General features: G+C 34.5%; 1 protein-coding gene across 1 annotated transcript; it reads left to right on the top strand.

Moving 5' to 3' along the window:
* The first annotated feature begins 3530 nt into the window (after positions 1-3530).
* LOC125869832 (uncharacterized) lies at positions 3531-4634 on the top strand. The gene is made up of 3 exons (XM_049550257.1): positions 3531-3679; positions 3985-4366; positions 4530-4634. The coding sequence occupies exons 1-3, from the start codon at positions 3531-3533 to the stop codon at positions 4632-4634; spliced, it is 636 nt and encodes a 211-aa protein (XP_049406214.1).
* The last annotated feature ends 14796 nt before the right edge of the window (positions 4635-19430 follow it).

The raw sequence follows: 19430 nt of genomic DNA, 5'->3' as shown, positions 1-19430 counted from the left end.
AGGTGTCCGAAGGTGTACGAAACCAGGACTCTAAAGTTGTTAGTGGTGTATTCGATTGTTGATAGCTCCTATTTGCTTCCTCAACATATCCAATTTCTCTAAAAGGTTTTACAAGAAAAAGAAATCTAATTCAATGCTTATCAAGTCTTACCTGAAGCATTTTACAGCAACACAAAAATAAAAAATGGCACCTAAGAGGTGCTCTTCTCAGATTGAAGGGTGATCGCCATAGATTCTGATCTCCAGATTGGTGAGAAACTTGAAGTTCTCTGGATCTGCAAACTAATTTAGCTCAAGATGAGTAAAAGGTTAGATACTTACCTTGGAGAAAGATGGTAGCATGTGAAATGGAGGAGATGCGACATTGGGAAGCTGATTTCGATCTCTCCTGCGGTTGTTGGTTGGAGCTCTTCATGTGAAAGCTTGGAGAAGATGACTTTGCATTTTCCTTGGTTTCATATTGTAGTTTTATTTTATTTTTTTCACAACTTTGTTTGTTTTGCTTTGCTGCATTTACTTGTGTTTTCAATAAAAGAGGCCTACATGCCTCACTTAATTAAAAAAAAAAAAAATCTACCCAGCCTATAGGCTCGGTCTACTGAGCCTAAAGGATCCATCTAGCGGGCCCGAAGGATCGGGTTACCCGTCCCAAAAGCTTCGTCTATCCGGCCCGTAGGCTCACTATATGAGTCAATTTGTACGCCCAAGAACCCTGCAATGTCAATGTATGATGAGATTAAAACAAGCTCATAGGTGGCATCTAGACAATAAAACATAGCAACAATGAAAAATAAACATAATTAATCAAAACAAAATCATAACATTCTTTTCTAGGCCACAAGGCAAGGAGTAGAGTGTCGCTGATAGAGATTACATCATATGGTCGTAGAAGACTCAATAGGATAAAGCTATAAGTAAAATAAATATAATACACCGGCCATAACAATCTTAGGCCATTAGTAGCATACCTGAAGAAAAATAATAGCCTCAACATACCTTTCAACCAAAGCCCAAAAGGTGTCTCTATGATGCTTGTCCAACCAAGTAATGCATGAACTAAAAAATCAACATGGTTGTACGAACAAACCATAAGTAATTAATAAAGGGTTAATGCCACATCCGTGAGCAGCCATGTAACACCTCAGATTAGAGAAAGGCTTGAAAAGGAGTAATGGGAAAGAACTCACAGGCCAACACCTGGACCATGGATCCTCCATGGAGCCCTAGACGGGTTGTGAAGGGGACCACGGTCCGTGTGCTGATCTGCGAAAAGTCTTCTAGGACATGCTGGCTACGGACCCCTCCCACTAGGGAATTAACGGCACGTGGGGAGACAGACGGGTCGTTATGAAGCCCGTGTGGTGGAGGAAGAGCCTACCCCATAAAGTTTGCCTCCTCCCACGAACCCCTAGATGGTTTGTCAAGAGGCAAACGACCCGTTAAGGTGGTTGTGAACGGGCAAGGAAGAAAGGTGCACTCTTCCTAGGCCACTGGTCAAGGACCACGACTGCCACAACAACTCTTGAGGTCCTTGATGGCTTATGAAGGCCACCATCCGGTAGTTGAGTCAACTTTATGTCAAGAGCTTTTTGGTCTTTTCCTAATTATTCTATCCTAATACTATGTCATTTTCCTATTACCAAGAAGTCTATATCACTGTTTTCAACCCCAAATTTCCTCAATTGAAATCATTCTCCCAGTTTCCTAAAAGAAGAACAAGTCTTTCTCTCCAAAATATTTCTCACTCTAGAAAGCTTGAAGAAAAATGAGTCAACCTAGGGTTTCAAATCAAACTTCCAATTCCACAATTGAAGACAAGCTCTTGGTATTGAGGTATGCTAGTTTTCATCCATAAAGCCCTTTCCTCCATAGAGGTCCCAAATTCTCCAATTTAAAAAGGTAGAATTCCCCAATTTAGTTATGGTTTTATTCCATGTCATGAGTTCCTTTAAATATTGATTTATTTGATTGTTTTATGATCGATCAAGCATGAATTGAGATGATTACATGATTTTATAATGAATCCTCGTGAACCCATGTCTAACCCATGTTTTTTAGATTTTGATGATTGAAAACGGGTTCTGAACTATGAGAGGTAATTATATAATTATGTATGCTCTTAAGAGATTGATGAGATATGATGTAGATTATGTTGAGAGTAAAAGCATATATGTTGATATTTTAGTTAATTGTTGTGAAAGGGTTGCTCACATAACTACCTCATGCATGAATGTGAAAGGTTTTCTCACATAAATGATTCTAAGGTTGAAAGGTCTTCTCACCTAAGGAATCAAAGTTAAGGACCTATTCTTATGAAACCTAGATTTTATTGGTTACTTAATTATACCTCTCCATGGATAACATATGACTTAGTTTGGATTTGTAATACGATGTGCCCTTGAATGGATAATAAAGACAAGTTAAGAAAATGACTATTTCGTTGGATGTACGCTTAGCACCAAGATGATATTGAGATGGGAGCTAACCGTTAGTAGAGGTCAGGTTCCTAGTAGCAATCTCTTTATCCCATACCTATGTGCCCCCATAGGATGATTGTCTTAGATAGACATTAGATAGTGGATCCACATAAGCTAGAAGTTCATGGTCTTACTTTGGCAAGTAGGACACCCCTTTTTTGGTGAGGGCAGACACCAGATTCCGTGTTTATAGCTCACTTGGTCTAATATGTCGGTAAAAGGTAAATCTACCACAATAATGAACTAAGGTTACTTCAAGAAGTATCTCAAATGTATGCTAAGATGATGTTATTTGCATTGACCATATTTTATGACCTATGTCTTCTAAACCCTTTATGTATCATGTTTTAGTTTGGTCATTGCATCCCAGGAAGATATATTTTTTAAGCATGTTTTCAAATGTTTTGTGCTTGGCTATCATACTTGGTACATGTTTTGTACTAACGCATACTCTTGCCAACATTTCTCCCAAATTAGGGTCCGACCTTATAGATTCACACTTCTGTGGCTAGGGATCTCATAGATGAAAATTGAATATTGGTGAGTCATCATAGTCCCAGTACCGAGCTTTGGTTTCCCTTATGTTTGTACTTTCAATTTTCGTGCTTGATGTACGGGCTACGTCCCGATCAATCATATGTACTAGATGGCTTTGAGACAATGTCTAGACTTCCACATTACTCTATAAAACTTTTATATATTGAAACTACCATTTGAATCGTTTTATTATATTATCTTGTATGATGAATGCTAAGTGGTTTGTATGAGGCCTCTCGGGGTCTTATATGCCATGTTATCCTAGGGGCTACCTTGGGTCATGACAAACTTGGTAATCAGAGCGCAAGGTTTAGAAGGTCCTAGGAAGTCTCATAAGCCACGTCAAGTAGAGTCTTGTTCATTAGTGTGAACCGCATGACATTTACGAATAAGAGGCAATAAGATGTTTAGGAAACTCCACTTCTCTTATTATTCTAAAGTCGTGCTATAGAGTTTAACTCTACAATGTCTCTCTCCGAATCCCTCTCCGAATCCCTCTCCGATGCTCTATAGGATATGGCCACTCGAAGGGCCTATTCTAGAAGGAATGTGGGAGAGAATGTGAATCAAGAGGCTCCTCCTCAAGCTCCTCAAGTTTCGGTCGACGCAAGTGACCAATCCGGAGTTGAGGGTTTCTTTGGCTCAAGCCATGACAGCTTAAGCCAGTAGGGAGGTTGTGGTTCCTGAGAACTCAAATGTGGGTATGATGGCATCTAGAGTGAGCGACTTCACTAGAGTGAATCCTCCAGAGTTTTATGGTTCTAAGGTTGAGGAAGACCCTCAACAAAGTCATCGATGATATTTTCAAGGTGTTGATGATAATAGGAGTGATGCCAGCGGAAAACGGAAAATTGGCCGCTTATCAACTTAAGGGTGTTGCTCAAATATGGTTCAACCAATGGAAAGAAGGGAGAACAACTGATGCGGGTCCTCTCGATTGGAAAAAGTTTAAAGTTGCTTTCCTTGATAGATTAATTCCCCTTGAGAAGAAAGGGGCAAAGATGCTCGAATTCATCAACCTTCATCAAGGACATATGAGTGTGAAGGAATATTCTTTGAATTTCACACAATTATCTCGATATGCTCCAACTATGGTTGCCAATCCTATGGCAAGGATGAGTAAGTTCGTTACGGGGGTGTCCGAGATGGTGGTTAGGGAATTTCGTACCATTATGCTTATCAATAATATGGACATTTCTCGTCTCATGGTTCATGTCAAACAAATCGAAGAGGAGAAACTTAAGGAATGGTCTAAAGAGGCAAAAAGGGCTAAGATCGGTGATGGTAAATTCTCACACACAAAGTCCAGTGGACATGATCTTCCTAAGTCCGACAAAGGTTTTCCGGCCAAGGTTCATCCAATGCTCCTCCTAAGTTCAACAAAGATAAAGTGTCTAACCCTAAGTCTCAAGGAGGAAATGGTACTGGATCTTTATTGCCTACTAGTGTTAGGTGTGGAAGAAAGCATGAGGGTAAATGCTTAGTAACATGAATGGTTGCTTTGGCTGTGGAAAGAGTGGTAATAAGATGAGGGATTACCCAATGCTTGCGGCTAAAGGGAGAGAAGGTAAACAAGCTCCGTCTAGTGGTTTCGGTTCTAGTGCCGCAAAGCAAAACTGATTATATGCACTTCAGACTTGTGGTGAACAAGAGGGTTGATAACACTCAACTACACTTCATCTGATTCTATGTGTAGGCGGTCGCAATCAAGTATAAACGCAACAAAGAGTTGGGGTCCATCCCACAGGGAGAGATACGGTAGATAATTCGATTAAGAAGTGAAATGAGTGTTTTAATCGCTTGTAGAAGTAGAAACTTTCGAAACAATTAAAGTAAATGGAAGGGGTTTGAAAATTAATGTCAATTAGAGGCATTAGAGTTAACAATTAACAACTACGGACACACGGGGGTAATCAAGTAGAGAGGGATCCTTGGGAATGTGATCGATTGAATACCAATTTCACTATATGGGTGATTATTATTTACTAAAAGTCGTTGAATCTTAGTGGGTAGGATAGGCTTTAGGTGTAATAGTCATTTATTAATCAACTATTACTAATCAAGCGAGTTCTCTCGAACCTCAACAAGCATAACACAAATTAAAAGCCCAATACCTCAATTAATCTACTCTTTCATGCTAGATTGGTAAGATTGAATTTAGACCCACTTTCTCAAGCTAAGTCTAAAATAACCCAACAACTACAATCATCAATTAACAGTTTTAACTCTAAAACCACTTTCTCAAGCAAGCTTAGAAAGCTAGGCTAGAATTCTATATGCAATTACAATTCATCAATTAAAACTCAACTACTAATTGAACCCACTTCAAATCAACAATCAAATCAGTAAATACTAACCCTTAAGCTAATTGATGCATTCAATCACATAATCACACCCCCAAAAATGGGGGTTTTAGCCACACATAATAAAGAGCAAGAAATAGTTACCAATTATGTTTTCCATTAGTTTGGGTAACAATCCACAAGTCTTCAAAATGCTTGAATGGAATTCAAAATTAAATGAACCCTAAATCTCTACTCAAAACCTCAAAAAACAGTGTTAGGGATCAAAAACCCAAGAATAGACATTATGGGAACTCTCCAAAACTTCAAAACTCTGGAACTCTTTTTAAAATAACATTTATACTCTTCCAGATTTTCAGTTTCGGAGCCACTCGGCATAGTAAATCAAGTTTCGCTAACTAAGTTGGTGACTCGCTGAGTGCTACTTTCCATCGCCTTCTTGTCTTGTCTTTTCCACACTTCCCTTCTGTGACTTTAGATAATCAAATATTCCATCGCGGATCCAGTCGATGCTTCGCCAAATTATCCTTTCTATCACCGAGTTGGCTTTGTCCATGGGCTGGCCTGCTAGAACTTTTGGCGAGTTTAAGAGGAACTTGACGACTCGCCGAGTGGCTTTGGCGAGCATCAGACTTTTCTTTCTTCAGCTTTTTCACTCATTTTTGCCTGGTAATGTCTTTGCATTGCTCTTTTGCCTTCATTACTATAAAATTAGCATTTAAACATCAATTTAGATCATAGAATAGGCATTGCGGACAATAAAACTTTAGATATTAAGCCCTAAATAAGTCAAAATCCCCGACTCATCAAGGGTTCTCCTGATGTGGTTACCGGTATGTTGAAAGTATTCCAACTTAATGTTTATGCTTTACTTGACCCTGGTGCTACCTTGTCTTTTGTGACACCATATGTGGCTATGAGGTTTGATATTCTTCAGGATGTATTATTAGATCCTTTTTTTGTCTCTGCTCCTATTGGTGTTTCTGTTGTGGCTAATAGGGTCTTACAAAAAGTGTCTCGTCGCTTTATCCCATAGAGTCACTCATGTTTACCTTGTAGAGCTTGATATGCTAGATTTTGATGTTATCCTTGGTATAGATTGGTTACATGCATGTTGTTGACACCCAATTTTGACCGACCTATAACCCTTTTGGAAGTGCTATTCGATTAAATACGTATTTTTAAAACATATTTTGAGTTTAAATTTTTAATCGATTTTGTCTAAAAAAACTTATATATTTTAGTATGCATAATATATAAAAAATCATAATAATCATTTATTAAATTATTTTTTATTTTTATTTTTATTAAATTATTATATTTATCGATTAAACTCAAAATAATTACTTTACTTAAATGTTTTTAAAATTTAGATGTGTGTAATTTATATGAAAATATTTTAATATGTGGTATTTTATTAATCGGATAGCATTTCCTTGACCTTCCCCTAAAGTCATTTAAATTTTAGCCTATTATATTCCAATTTATTTAATTCGTATCCTATCTTATTCAATTTCATTTCAATTGTAACCCCCTTTTCATTTCAATTCTAGCCAATTTTATTTCAATTTTAGCCATTCCAAATCTAACCAATTTCAAATTAGATACAAGAATTCTATTTCAAACTAATCCCAACCGTCCATCCTTTAAGTTAAAACCTGGCTGCTCATCTAACTGATCCAATGGTCAAGATCGAATCCCTCTTCTCTTTCCTATTTTATCTACCAAAAGATTAAAACCCTAAAATCTTTTCATTCTTCCTCCTCCTCTCCTAGACTCGCCGCTCCTCCTCTGGCGAGAACAAGAGGAGACGTTGCTCTCCTCTCTACCTCTCTTCCTCTGTTTCTCTCCTTCCCGTCTTTGCACGGCAAACAACAGTAAGTAACCGTGAAATGAGAACAACCAGCCACCAGTGAGCTCCGGCCATCAGCTGCGAATGAGAACAGCCAGCCACCAGCGAGTAGACGAGAACCACCAGTCATCGGTCGTCCCCTTCTCCTTCTGCTGCCTCCCTCTCTCTTCTTTTCCGTTCTCCTTTTATCCTCCAGCAATTGTCGGCGAGCGTGAGCCACTAACGAGCACAACCTCCACTCATCTCTTTTCCAGCGAGGGTGAGGAAGATAGCAACAAAAGCACGACCAGCGGCAAACAACAAAACCATACCCGAACGAGGTTTGGGTTGACACCAATGTTTAAGTATTCGATTTGCTGAAGACGGTATTTACATATCCGTCCGGCTACATTTTCTTTCAGATTAGTATCTCATCTTTTAGCAATTTCATTCTTATTCTTATTTGCAATGTGACTTTGCTTTTCTGATATGGAAGGTCTATGCATGCTTAGATTATGTAGAAGTCAATTTAGTCTTAAAATTGAACTACTAGTTGGGGTTTTCAGATTTTATGAACTGTGTTTTGATACTTGGTTGAATATAGTCAATGGTTACTCCTACTTGCTTAGTCGATTCGTACTTTGATGGTATCATCTACTCCGAGTATGTCATGTGGAAATATGCTCTTGTATTTCTATCATTATCATGGTTGCGGATTTCTTGACTAAAATTGGTAAGATTGGGTGCGAAATTACTGACTGTCTTCATTTTGATTGCTTAACTTTATCATTGTTGAAATAGCTTATTTTTCTATTGTTGATTACACTTTCGTTTGCCATCTTTGAATTGCACTAATTGATTTTACTCACTTATTCATCATTGTTAGTATAACTGGTGATTTAAATTTTCCTTTTCCAATTATTACCATTGTTCTCTTCTTGGAAAAAAATAAAAATCCGGATTCCCTTCTCTAGCTCACTTTATTAATGCTTCTATTAATTGTAGAACCCGTGTAGTCAAGTTTCAGTTTCCACATGAATCTATCCTAGTGTTGAAAGGAGGAAACTATATGCCTAAGGGTTAGTTTATCTCGTCTTAAAGCTAGAAATATGATTTCAAAGGGTTGCATTTACCATATAGTTAGGGTGAGGGATATAGATTCCAAGACCCCCACTCTTGAGTCGGTCCCCGTTGTAAATTAGTTTTCAAAAGTGTTTCCTGATTATTTGCCTGGTTTTCCTCCTGAAAGGGAAATAGACTTTGGTATTGACCTTCTCCCAGATGCACAACCTATTTCTATTCCTCCTTATCGTATGGCTCCGGAAGAACTTAAGGAATAAAAGGAGAAATTGCAAGATTTGTTGGATAAGGGTATCATCCGACCAAGTATTTCTCTATGTGGTGCTCCAATTTTGTTTGTCAAAAAGAAAGAGGGTTCGCTTCGTATGTGTATTGACTACTAGCAATTGAACAAGGTTACCATTAAGAATAAGTATCCTTTCCCAAGGTTGGCCTAGACCTCTAACCCCTTCGGATATTGCAAGTTTCTTGGGTTTATCCGATTACAATAGAAGGTTTGTTGAATAGTTCTCTTTGATTGCTTCTCCATTGACGACATTGACTCAAACGAAGGTTAAGTTCATATGGTTCGAAACGTGTGAAAAGAATTTTCAAGAATTGAAAAGTATACTTACTTCCACTGTGGTGTTGATATTACCGAAAGAGACATATGGTTTTGTTGTTTATTGCGATACCTTAAGGATTTGGTTAGGATGTGTCCTTATGCAAAATAGGAAATTTATTTCATATGCTTCAAGGCACCATAAGATTCATAAGAAGAATTATCCTACCCATGACCTTGAACTAGCAGTGGTTTTGTTTGCCCTAATGATTTGGAGGCTTTACTTGTATGGTCTTGTAACACCTCGGATTCGAGAAAGGGCCAAATAGAGAGTTTTTGGAATTTTTTGGTGCCATCCGACAGAGGCAAACCACGGTTCGTGGACTGAGCCACGGACCGTGGGTCTAATCTATGGATTGGCCACCAAACAAGGCTCAGAGGACCACCAACCATGACCTAGACCAACGGACCTTCGTTGGGTCCATGGTTCGTGGATTGAGGTATGTGGGTCATGGAAATTCCACTTTCTGACGCCAATTGACGGACGTGTAGGACAGACCATCGATCAAACCACGGTCCGTCAGTCTGAAGTGTCATCAGGGGGCTACAATTTTTTCTTAAGGGCATTTGGGTCTTTTCTTAATTAGTCTAGCCTAATACTATGTCGTTTTACCCTTCACCAAAACCCCTATATAAGTGTTTTAACTGTAAAACTAGTATACGTGCCCGCGCATTGTGCGGCTAATTTAAAATAAAATAATTTTCTAATTAAAAATAACTAATAAAATGTATTATGCACTTAATAATATATTTAATTTATAATAATAATAATAATAATAATAATAATAATAATAATAATAATAATACAAATCATTAACTTATTTATTTGAGCATAAAAATAATATTATTAGTACAAAATATATTTTATCGTATTAAAATATTATATCTATTACTATATCAGCTACACTTTTAATTTTATAATATATTATGTTGAAATTTTTCTAAGAATACTATTAAGTTTATGATTAACTTGTTTTGAACAAATATCAAATATTTCAAATATTTTTATGTGTTTGTATTTTAGTTTTTTTTTTTTTTGTTATTTGAATAAAAAAAAGTATGTTAATAATTTATTAATTTTAACATTCCATATGAAATATTTGATATCATAAAATTAAATGGAATGTTGATACATTTTCTGAATATAGGGGAAAATCTAACATATTGTTGAGATTGTTAGTTTTTACAAATTTAATTTTAAATAAATTAAAAAGAAACAATCTTTGAGGTATATACGTGATTTAGTAGTTGTTTTTTTAGATAGTTGTAAACAATCCAAATGGCTAATTATTTTTAAAATGTTTGAAATAGCTTATTTAATTTTTTTCATTGTTTTTATTTTTTTTATGTTTTAAATAATTAATTTTCCTTTAAAAAGTTAGTTATCCAATTTTAATCTGTAACCTATATTTTAGGAATCACTACTTGTCTTTCCTTAATTCAAAATACAATATTACATAAATTTTAAAGATCCCACAAAGTTTAAAATAATTAATTGTGATAAAAATCAAATACAATATTGTAATATTTACTTTTAAAAATATTACGATATTACTCGATTTAAATAATTAGTTTCGTTTATAATAATTGTGTTTCCACAAATCAAGATCCATATTGATAATTTTATCATTTAATTTATTAGATAATAACAAAATGAATAGCAAAGCAAGCCGAATATCTAGGGGACGCGATCATCAATTTCGAGTCCATTCAAAATATATCTAGAAAAGGGTGAGAAGACAATTTCTATTGGAAAATCAGTAATTTCTTTTTATAAAAGCACATGATATGAAAAAAATACATACAAAAGCGAGTTTTATTTCACATTGATATCCAAAAAAAATTAAGTTACATAATAAAAAAAACTAATCAATTCAACAACATCATAATCTTTAAAAAAAGTTTTAAAAGTTATTTACATTAACTTTCATAATTTTTAAAAACAATTTATTGTGGTATGTTATTTTCTGTGGTCTTATCTAATTTTTAAAAAAATTTAATAACAAATAAAAAATTATTTTAAAATTGTAATTTATTATTTAATATATCTACAAATTTTGTGGTGCTAACACGTAGATATTTTTTCTTCTCCTATTATATATAGATAATTTTCCAATTGAAAATCATTCTCTCAAATTTACAAAAAAAAGAACAAGTCTTCCTCCCAAATATTTCTCTCTCTAGAAAATTTAAAGGAGGGTCCAAGCTAGGGTTTGCAAGTCAATTCTCCAATTCCTCCATTGAAGTTAAGCAATTGGTATTGATGTATGATAGTTTTCATCCATAGATTTCATCCATTCATGGAGTTCCCAAAATTTTCCTATTTTCAAAGTTAGAATTCCCCAATTGAGTTAGGGTTTTCTTCCAAGCTATGGGTTCTCCTAATTGTTGATCTAATTGATTCATTTATGATCAATGATGTATGAATTGAGTTGATCTCATGTTTCTATGATGATTCCCCATGAACCCATGTAATCCACATGTTTTCCAAGTTATGAGCATGTAATGTGGGTCTTGGATTATGAAAGAAGAGTTTTATCAAAGCAAGCATGAATTGATAGAATTGCATGAATTTATGATGAATTTCTATGAACTCATGTCCACCAATGTTTTCTAGATGTTGATGATTGAAAGTGGGTCGAATGAGTGACTCCTTTAAACCTACGGTAGCATGTAGTTCCAGTGATAGTCGTAGTCCTAAACTGATGGGTGAACCTTCATTTTTATGTTTTCTCGGTTCTAAGTAATATTCCCAGTGGATTTTATTCTGATAAACTTAATAATACTGATAATATACTACTACAAACAATACTAAATACATGAATAACTCATGAATACTGAAAAATTGATACTGAAGTAATACACTTTAACTTAAAGCATCTTATGCAAAGGGATTGTAAAACTGAGTATAAAGTAAATGTACGAACTTCTAGATTCTAAAAATATAGAATTTTCTTTGGGACTTATTGAGTTAAAGAAAATTACTTAATGAAAGCCCACTATTGAAGGGGAAAACCGTGATAGAATTGCTGAACTTGAACATAGAAGTTTGAAGAACCCTAGTTGTATCGTACTAATTGAAAATGTTGATGTATGGCATGAGAAAGAATTACATTTCTCACTATTATGGCCTTACAATCCTTTAATTCTTAATAATTCTTGACAAAGAACACTAACATTGAATGAGAATAAAAAATGTTTGTTTTCGAACCATGAGATGTGTTTTCTTTAAAACCTTGGGTTTTGATGATAGATTATTCCTTAGATTACATAATTACATGCTAGAAACAGTTGAAATTAGGATAATATGCTTACCTTAATTTGGAAGTAAGAACTCTTGATGGACTTGCTAAAGAATCAAATTTTGAATCCTAAAATTGAATTATTGATTTCAGTAGAGATAGGTTGAAGATTTGATATGTTAGAATCTTGTAGAAATTCCAGGACTTATGTTGTAAGATCATTGAGAATACTTACCAAAATTTATAAGTAGGATTGAAGAGAGATTCTGGGGCATGTTGGAGTAGATCAAGGGGTGAAAAGTGAGAAAATAAACTCAAAATAACATATTCATTAAATCGAAAGTTTGATATACAACTAATATATATGTTTATGGTTGGTTTACATGGTCCACAGTCCTTCTAATCCAACATAATGATCCATAACTAGTGGGTTGATATTGCGGAACTCATGCAAGAATTTCAAGCCTCTTGTCTAATTCAACTAGCAAGAACCATGGATTGTAAATACTTGCATAGATGGTTGTTTCCTATTCATGTAAGTGCCATCATGACTCGAGAAATTGGGTCATGAGAGAAAATGTGAAACATGAAACAATAATTTGGATATTATTTATCTAATATCACTGAATGCAACAAATGTTTTTGTTTCATTTAATTGATTGTTTTCTAAATAAACTAAGGAAACTGATGTTCTCTCAGATGATTAGCCCATTTCAATATTAATTTGAGATTTTTGTTACAACTTTATAGATGAAAAAGGAAGTACTTTTTGATGTGAATTCATATTAACCACGCCTCTCATATGTAATGACGAAAGCATCTAATCAATGATAAAATTTTAAATGCTTAATAGGAAAAATAAAAGAGAAAAGTATCAAATAGAAGAATATATTATCATACTGTATATATTACAAATATAGAGGAAATAAGTGAGAACTCTATCTTATTTAAGGGGTGTATTTCTTCCATTTATTATCCATAGGAACACTCCAGAATTAGTAAGATTTTCATTTAATTTAAATAAAGTATAGTACTTAAAAAATCAACACGTAAACCTTCGTTAGATTAAGAAAATATCTAATAAGTTTTTTCCCTCTCTGTATATACAACGCGTTCCCATTCTTGCATTTCTATCTTCACTCCCTTGATGAATTTAAAGAAAAGATTCTACTCTCTAATCTTCTAGGGTTTCTCTGTTTTGCCCGCCACTCCACTTCTTTGGCGAATGTGCCAAAAATTTTAATTTACCCTTTGTTCTACCCATAGGACACCATCAACTTTCCACCCAGAGACAAACAACAAGATTCGGAAGACCAAGAAGCAAGTGATTTTGTCAAAATTATTCTTTATTCTTCGTTGAAGTGTATACAATCACCTCCTCAAGTTCCAAGTTTTAAGATCTCCCCATTGTTGTATTTTTTCAAATCTAGTTTTTCATTATACATTTCATGTCTTATTGTTGATCTGTTGTGTGAGTATACTATTGTATATCTCTATCTGTTATTTTATTTACTCTATGCGACTCTCTGTTTCTTGATTCATAGCGCCATATAATGCATAACTGTTGTGGTTCCTAGAGCTTGTTATTTTTTTCTTCCATTAGATTATTATTTTCTTTTCTTCGATCTATGGTATCATTAATTGGTCCTAGATTCTAAGTTTGATTCAATAGTTCAGTAGATTCATGTTTCAATTAGATATTTTTTAGTTTACATCTCCCAAGTGGCTTTGGGGAATGATGGTGGACTAGGGTCGTGTCTTTAGTTGAGGCCAGGGGGCGAGGGGAAGTAAGGGTAAGGGGGTTATGGGTTCTCACAAGTTGAGAGTAGGATCATGGAACATATGGTCGATCGGGGGAAAATCAAAAGAGTTTTTGAATATTCTCAAAAGATGGAAAATAACTATAGCTTGCTTCCAAGAGTCCAGATGGATAGGTTCTAGAGTGCGGGATGTGGACAAGTTTAAGTTGTGTTACTCATGTGGCTCAAGATATAGAACTAAAGTAGGAATTTTAATAGACGGGGACCTTAGGAAGGGAGTGGTGGAGGTTAGGAGGATCAGTGATAGTATGATGATGATTAATCTAGTGATTGTTGGACTTAATTTGAATGTCAGTTGTACTTATGAACCTCAAGTGGGCCTAACTTCGAAATCCAAAAAGCTCTTTTGGGAAGATTTGGATGAAGTAGTGATAGGTATACCCAAGATTGAAAAGATTTTCATTGGTAGATATTTTAATGGTAATATCATGGCAATTTCTAGTGTCTTAAATAATGTTCATGGAGGCTTTGGTTTTGGGTAAAGGAATGAAGGTGGATCCTTGCTTTTTGGATTTTTCTAAAGCATTTGGGTTGCTAAATCTCACTCATGCTTTCGGAAGAAATAGAATTACATAGTACCTTTTGAAGCACTATAGCTAAGACTCAGATAGATTACTCACTCATTAGGAAGGGAGATGGAGGCCTTTGTAAGGGCTGCAAGGTTATTTAGCGTGAGAATCTTACTACCCAACCATGTGAACAACATGTGGGATAAGACATCGTTGTATTAGGGAAGCAACTGCTAAGGTGCAAGGTTTTTCATGCAGAATTTGATGGTCATCAAGGAGATTTTTAATGTTATAAAGAAGACCAAGGCAGTGAAAATTAAGAAGGTTGCATACAAAAACTTGGGGGAGTGCGTGGAAGAGGAAGAGAAACGGATGCTTCAGGATGTCAAAAAGACTACATAGACAAAAGCTAAGTTAGTAGTTAAGACTGCTAAGAAGACAACTTTCGAACACTTGTATGTGGATCTAAGGGGACAAAGGTGAGGACAAGAAACAATATAGGATCATGAATGTGATAGGGAAATGATTATGAATTGGATCAAGTTAAGTTTATCAAGGATGACGAAGAGAAGAGGTTGGTGAAAGAGACCTTCATTAAGCAAAGATGGTCACCATACTTCCACAAATTCTTAAACAAAGAAGGGGACAAAGAAATTGTGTTGGGTTAATCAACGCACTCTAAAAGACTTCACTACTTTGGGTAGTGTAGGTGTATCAGTATAGAAGAATTTAAGCCTTTATTAATAGGATAAGTAGGGGAAAAATGACCAGACCCAATGAGATTGTGTTGGATTTCTAGAAAAAAACATAGATTAGGTAGGTATGAAGTTGTTTATGGGGCTTTTTTATTTTATTTTTATGATAAAAAAATTCCCAAGCAAAGGAGGTTTAGTACAATGGTTCTATTGTACAAGAAAAAGGCTAATAACAATAATTTTAACAATTAGGGGTATCAAATTGGTAATTCACACTATGAAGGTTTGGTAGAGAGATGAAGAGACGAGGGTGAGGAGACGGATATCCATTTCCAAGAATCAATTTTTTATCATATTAGGTTAATCGAATACTGAAGAAATTCATCGTGTGGACATACTAAATACTAACTGGAGCCCTCGAAATAAGAGAACCCATCACCTACTAGCTTGCTAGGTGATAGTTGTGATCTAGCTTTCTATGATCCTAATGGTAAGCTCCTGAATCTATATCACATGAAAAATGTAGGCATAAGAGGTATACAATTAGTACTTTGTATGTACTGAGTTTGTGCGTATGCATGATAATCTGCAAAGAAGAACATGAAAAATTTGAGATGTTGAACTTAATATGGAAATGGAATATATGAACTGATGCAATGATCAAATAGTAAAACATAAAACTGCTAAAATAGTGGAACATAAATAACTAAATGTAAGTTCAATGTAATAATCTGAAACTGAACTGTAGATATACTTTAGTTAAGCAAAGACAAATCTGAATTGTACCCTAGATGGGAGGTCACCCTAAACCTTGATATGATAAGAGACACTAATAGTGTACATCCTCTAAGCTAATATCAAGAGGACAAAGGAGTTAGTCGTGATCGGATGAGTGACTCCTTAAAACCTACAGTAGCATGTAGTTTTAGGACTTAGAGATTTCTAGTGATAGTCGTAGTCCTAAACTGATGGATAAGCCTTCATTTTTATGTTTTCTCGATTCTAAGTAACATTCCCAGTGGAATTTATTTTGATAAAATTAATAATACTGATAATATAATACTACAAATAATACTAAATACATGAATAACTCATGAATACTGAAAATTGATACTGAAGTAATACACTTTAACTTAAAGCATCTTATGCAAATGGATGTAAAATGGAGTATAAAGTAAATCTAAAAATTCTAGATTCTAAAAATACAAAATTTGCTTTGGGACATAGTGAGTTAAAGTATATTGCTTAATGAAATCCCACTATTGAAAGGAAAAACCTTGATAGAATTGCTGAACTTGAATCTAGAAGTTTGAAAAACCCTAGTTTTATCGTACTAACTAGAAATGTTCAAATAGGGCATGAGGAAGAACTACATTCCTCACTATGAGGGTCTTACAATCCTTTAAATCTCAACAATTCTTGACGAAGAACACTAACATTGAAGGAGAATAAAAAAAGTTTGTTTTCAAACCATGAGATGTGTTTCGTTTTCTAACATTGGGTTCTGATGATAGATTATTGCTTAGAATACATAAATACATGTTAGAAACAGTTTGAAATTAAGAGAATATACTTACCTTAATTTCGAAGTAAGAACTCTTCATTGACCTGCTAAAGAATCAAATCTTGAACCCTAAAATTGAATTCTTGATTTCACTAGAGATAGGCTGAAGATTTGATATGTTAAAATTCGGTAGAAATTCCATGACTTATGTTGTAAGATCATAGAGAATACTTACCAAAATTTAGTAGGATTGACGAGAGATTTTGTGGCATATTGGAGTAGAATCATATAGGGGTGGTTGATTTATGAACTACCTCTATGCACAATGCATCAATATAATAACCAGAAATATGAAAAGCAAAGAAAATATCATTAAAAAATAAGAAAAAAGAGATAAGAAAATAAACATTTGGTGAAAGTCATTTGGAAAAACTAGAGAAATGATAAACGCTTTAAATGTTGCAAGACATTTGAAATACATGTAAAGAATTATTAATAACATAATATGGTCGATTAAGGCCTCAATTATTTATATTTATATTTAGATATTTGAATCTGAATACCATATGAGTGATTAAGATGTTCTCTCTAGATCTTAACACTGAATTATTAAGAGTGTTTGTTATTCAACATCTTAATTTGCATAATAAATTCATATGTAAATAATAACTATACAATGTAGATAAAAATTAATTAAATATTTAAAAGAATTAATTAAATAAAATCATTATTTGATTAAAAAAATAAAGCACTTTTACTTGGTAGTAATGGTGGAGATCGTTAGTAACGGTAGTGATGATGGTAATAGTTATTTTTAGTTGCTAATAATGATGGTGGTGATAATTATGACAATGGATGTGATTGGTGATATGGTGATTATCATAATGGGGGTGATTTGTAGTGATGTTGGTGGTTGTAATGATGAAGTTGGTTGTTGTTATTAGTCGGCAGGGTTAACAGTTATGGCTAAAAGATAAGTTATGTTTAGTGATGTGTTCATGATAGTTGGTGGTTGTGCTAGTTATGATTATGGCGCTTGTTGGTAGTAGAGATTGACCACAATGATTTTAGTGTCTATTAGTAGTGGTGGTGATGGTCGTGATGGTGATGGTAATGATAGTGACCGAGGAATTTATGATGGTATTTTGCAGTGGTGTTAGTGTTGATGGTGATGTTTGTTGGTAGCAGTGATTAACTATAGTAGTGATAGTTGTTGTGATGGTGGCGGTGTCTACAAAAATTATGGTGGTGGAAGCTACTAAGACGGTGGTGGTGACAATGGATATAATTATAATTATGGAGGAGGTAAGTATGGTAGTAGTTGATAGTAGTTGTAAGCGACAATGAATATTGTGATGACATAGGTGGTTGATTATAGACGATGGTAATGGTAGTTGACAATTGTGATGTTAGTGATGAACTAGATTGTTAGTGTTGTTGGATTGCGGTTAGTTATTGTGGATAGAGTGGTGGTGAATATATATTATCCAAACAAAATACCTCTTAATGATATTAAGACTCTATTCTTGATCATAATAATTAACACTTATTCAAACCCATTAAGTGCATAAATCTTAATGAAAACAAATACACTTAATGGTCTAATATCTGAACCATTTAGATTCAGACCTCATAGTGCAAATATATGATGCCAAATTTACTACCCAAAAGATTCTAGTTCATTTAAACAGTATGGCAGTTTCTTAATATATTTAAGGAAAAGCAAACAAGGACAAAATTTCACTTGGGTGCCAGATTAATTGTCTTCGTTATATACAATACACTATCATTAGCAATTAAAAAATGGGGTATATGGGAAATCTAAAACTACTAAAGGAACACAAATGACTTGATCAAAGTGTAGAAGCCCTCGGTAGCAACCAAGATTGTTTCTCTCGAAGCTTCAATGGTACTTACTTCAGTTTTTACCGTCTTCTTTTTTAGTATGTTACTGTGGGTTGTTTGATAGCACTCATGGAATTGAAAAGAGTCTATTCACTCTTTGTCACATTATTGTTTTCAACCATATATGACTTGTCAGACTCTTTGCTTTCACCACATGTCCTTTCTATGTTTTAAATATCTTCCACTATTCCCTACGCCTCTATGAGTTCTAGAGGCAAGGCTGCAGATACCACTCCCAATAACTAGTGGGAGACTTTGGTGCTTCGTAACTAGTGAGCAAATATGAAGGGATCTGAAGAGAAAAGCAAAACATCTCTTACCTTGGATTATGAAAAAAATTAAGGTCAATATTTTGACATAATGCCGATGTTAAGCCAACTACCTTTACTAATAGATGAGTTCCAACACTTTCATTCTCACTGTAGTCGACAATCCTTTCACTGAATCAAAGTTGTATAACATATTATTCGGAGTTAGGCATTCCTTTAAGGAGACCAATGTTTGTACCGAGCATAAACATCCCTTTTTCTAGGAAAAAATTGGATAACACCACTAGCTCTTTTCAGCCATGTAACCTTGTGGGAAAAATAATTGGGCTTCTTTTTTATTACATTCTTGCCTATCTTGAAATCTTCATTGACCTTAAATAAGCCAGAACCAACAAGATTACTTGGTCTGAGTTCCGAACTATTTTTAGAGATCAACCAGTTGAATTACTATGTAAAGGGATTTTTAGATATCATATTGTTAACGAGAGCGTAATATCCAACATGCCATCATCAAGCACCATAGTCAGCCCATAATTTACTCTCATCAAAATAGTTTTCAATCTTATCCGTGTAAAAATTATGAAAGTTAGGATCAGGAATAGTCATCAGCTAAGCCTCTTCTTCTAAATCAAAAGAAGCACTAATTAAAGACAAGAC

The sequence above is a fragment of the Solanum stenotomum genome, chromosome 7 (genome assembly GCF_019186545.1).
Source record: "Solanum stenotomum isolate F172 chromosome 7, ASM1918654v1, whole genome shotgun sequence".
NCBI classification, from domain to species: Eukaryota; Viridiplantae; Streptophyta; class Magnoliopsida; order Solanales; family Solanaceae; genus Solanum; species Solanum stenotomum.
The sequence above is the reverse complement of the archived record's forward strand: the minus strand, read 5'-3'. Positions and strand labels throughout refer to the sequence as shown.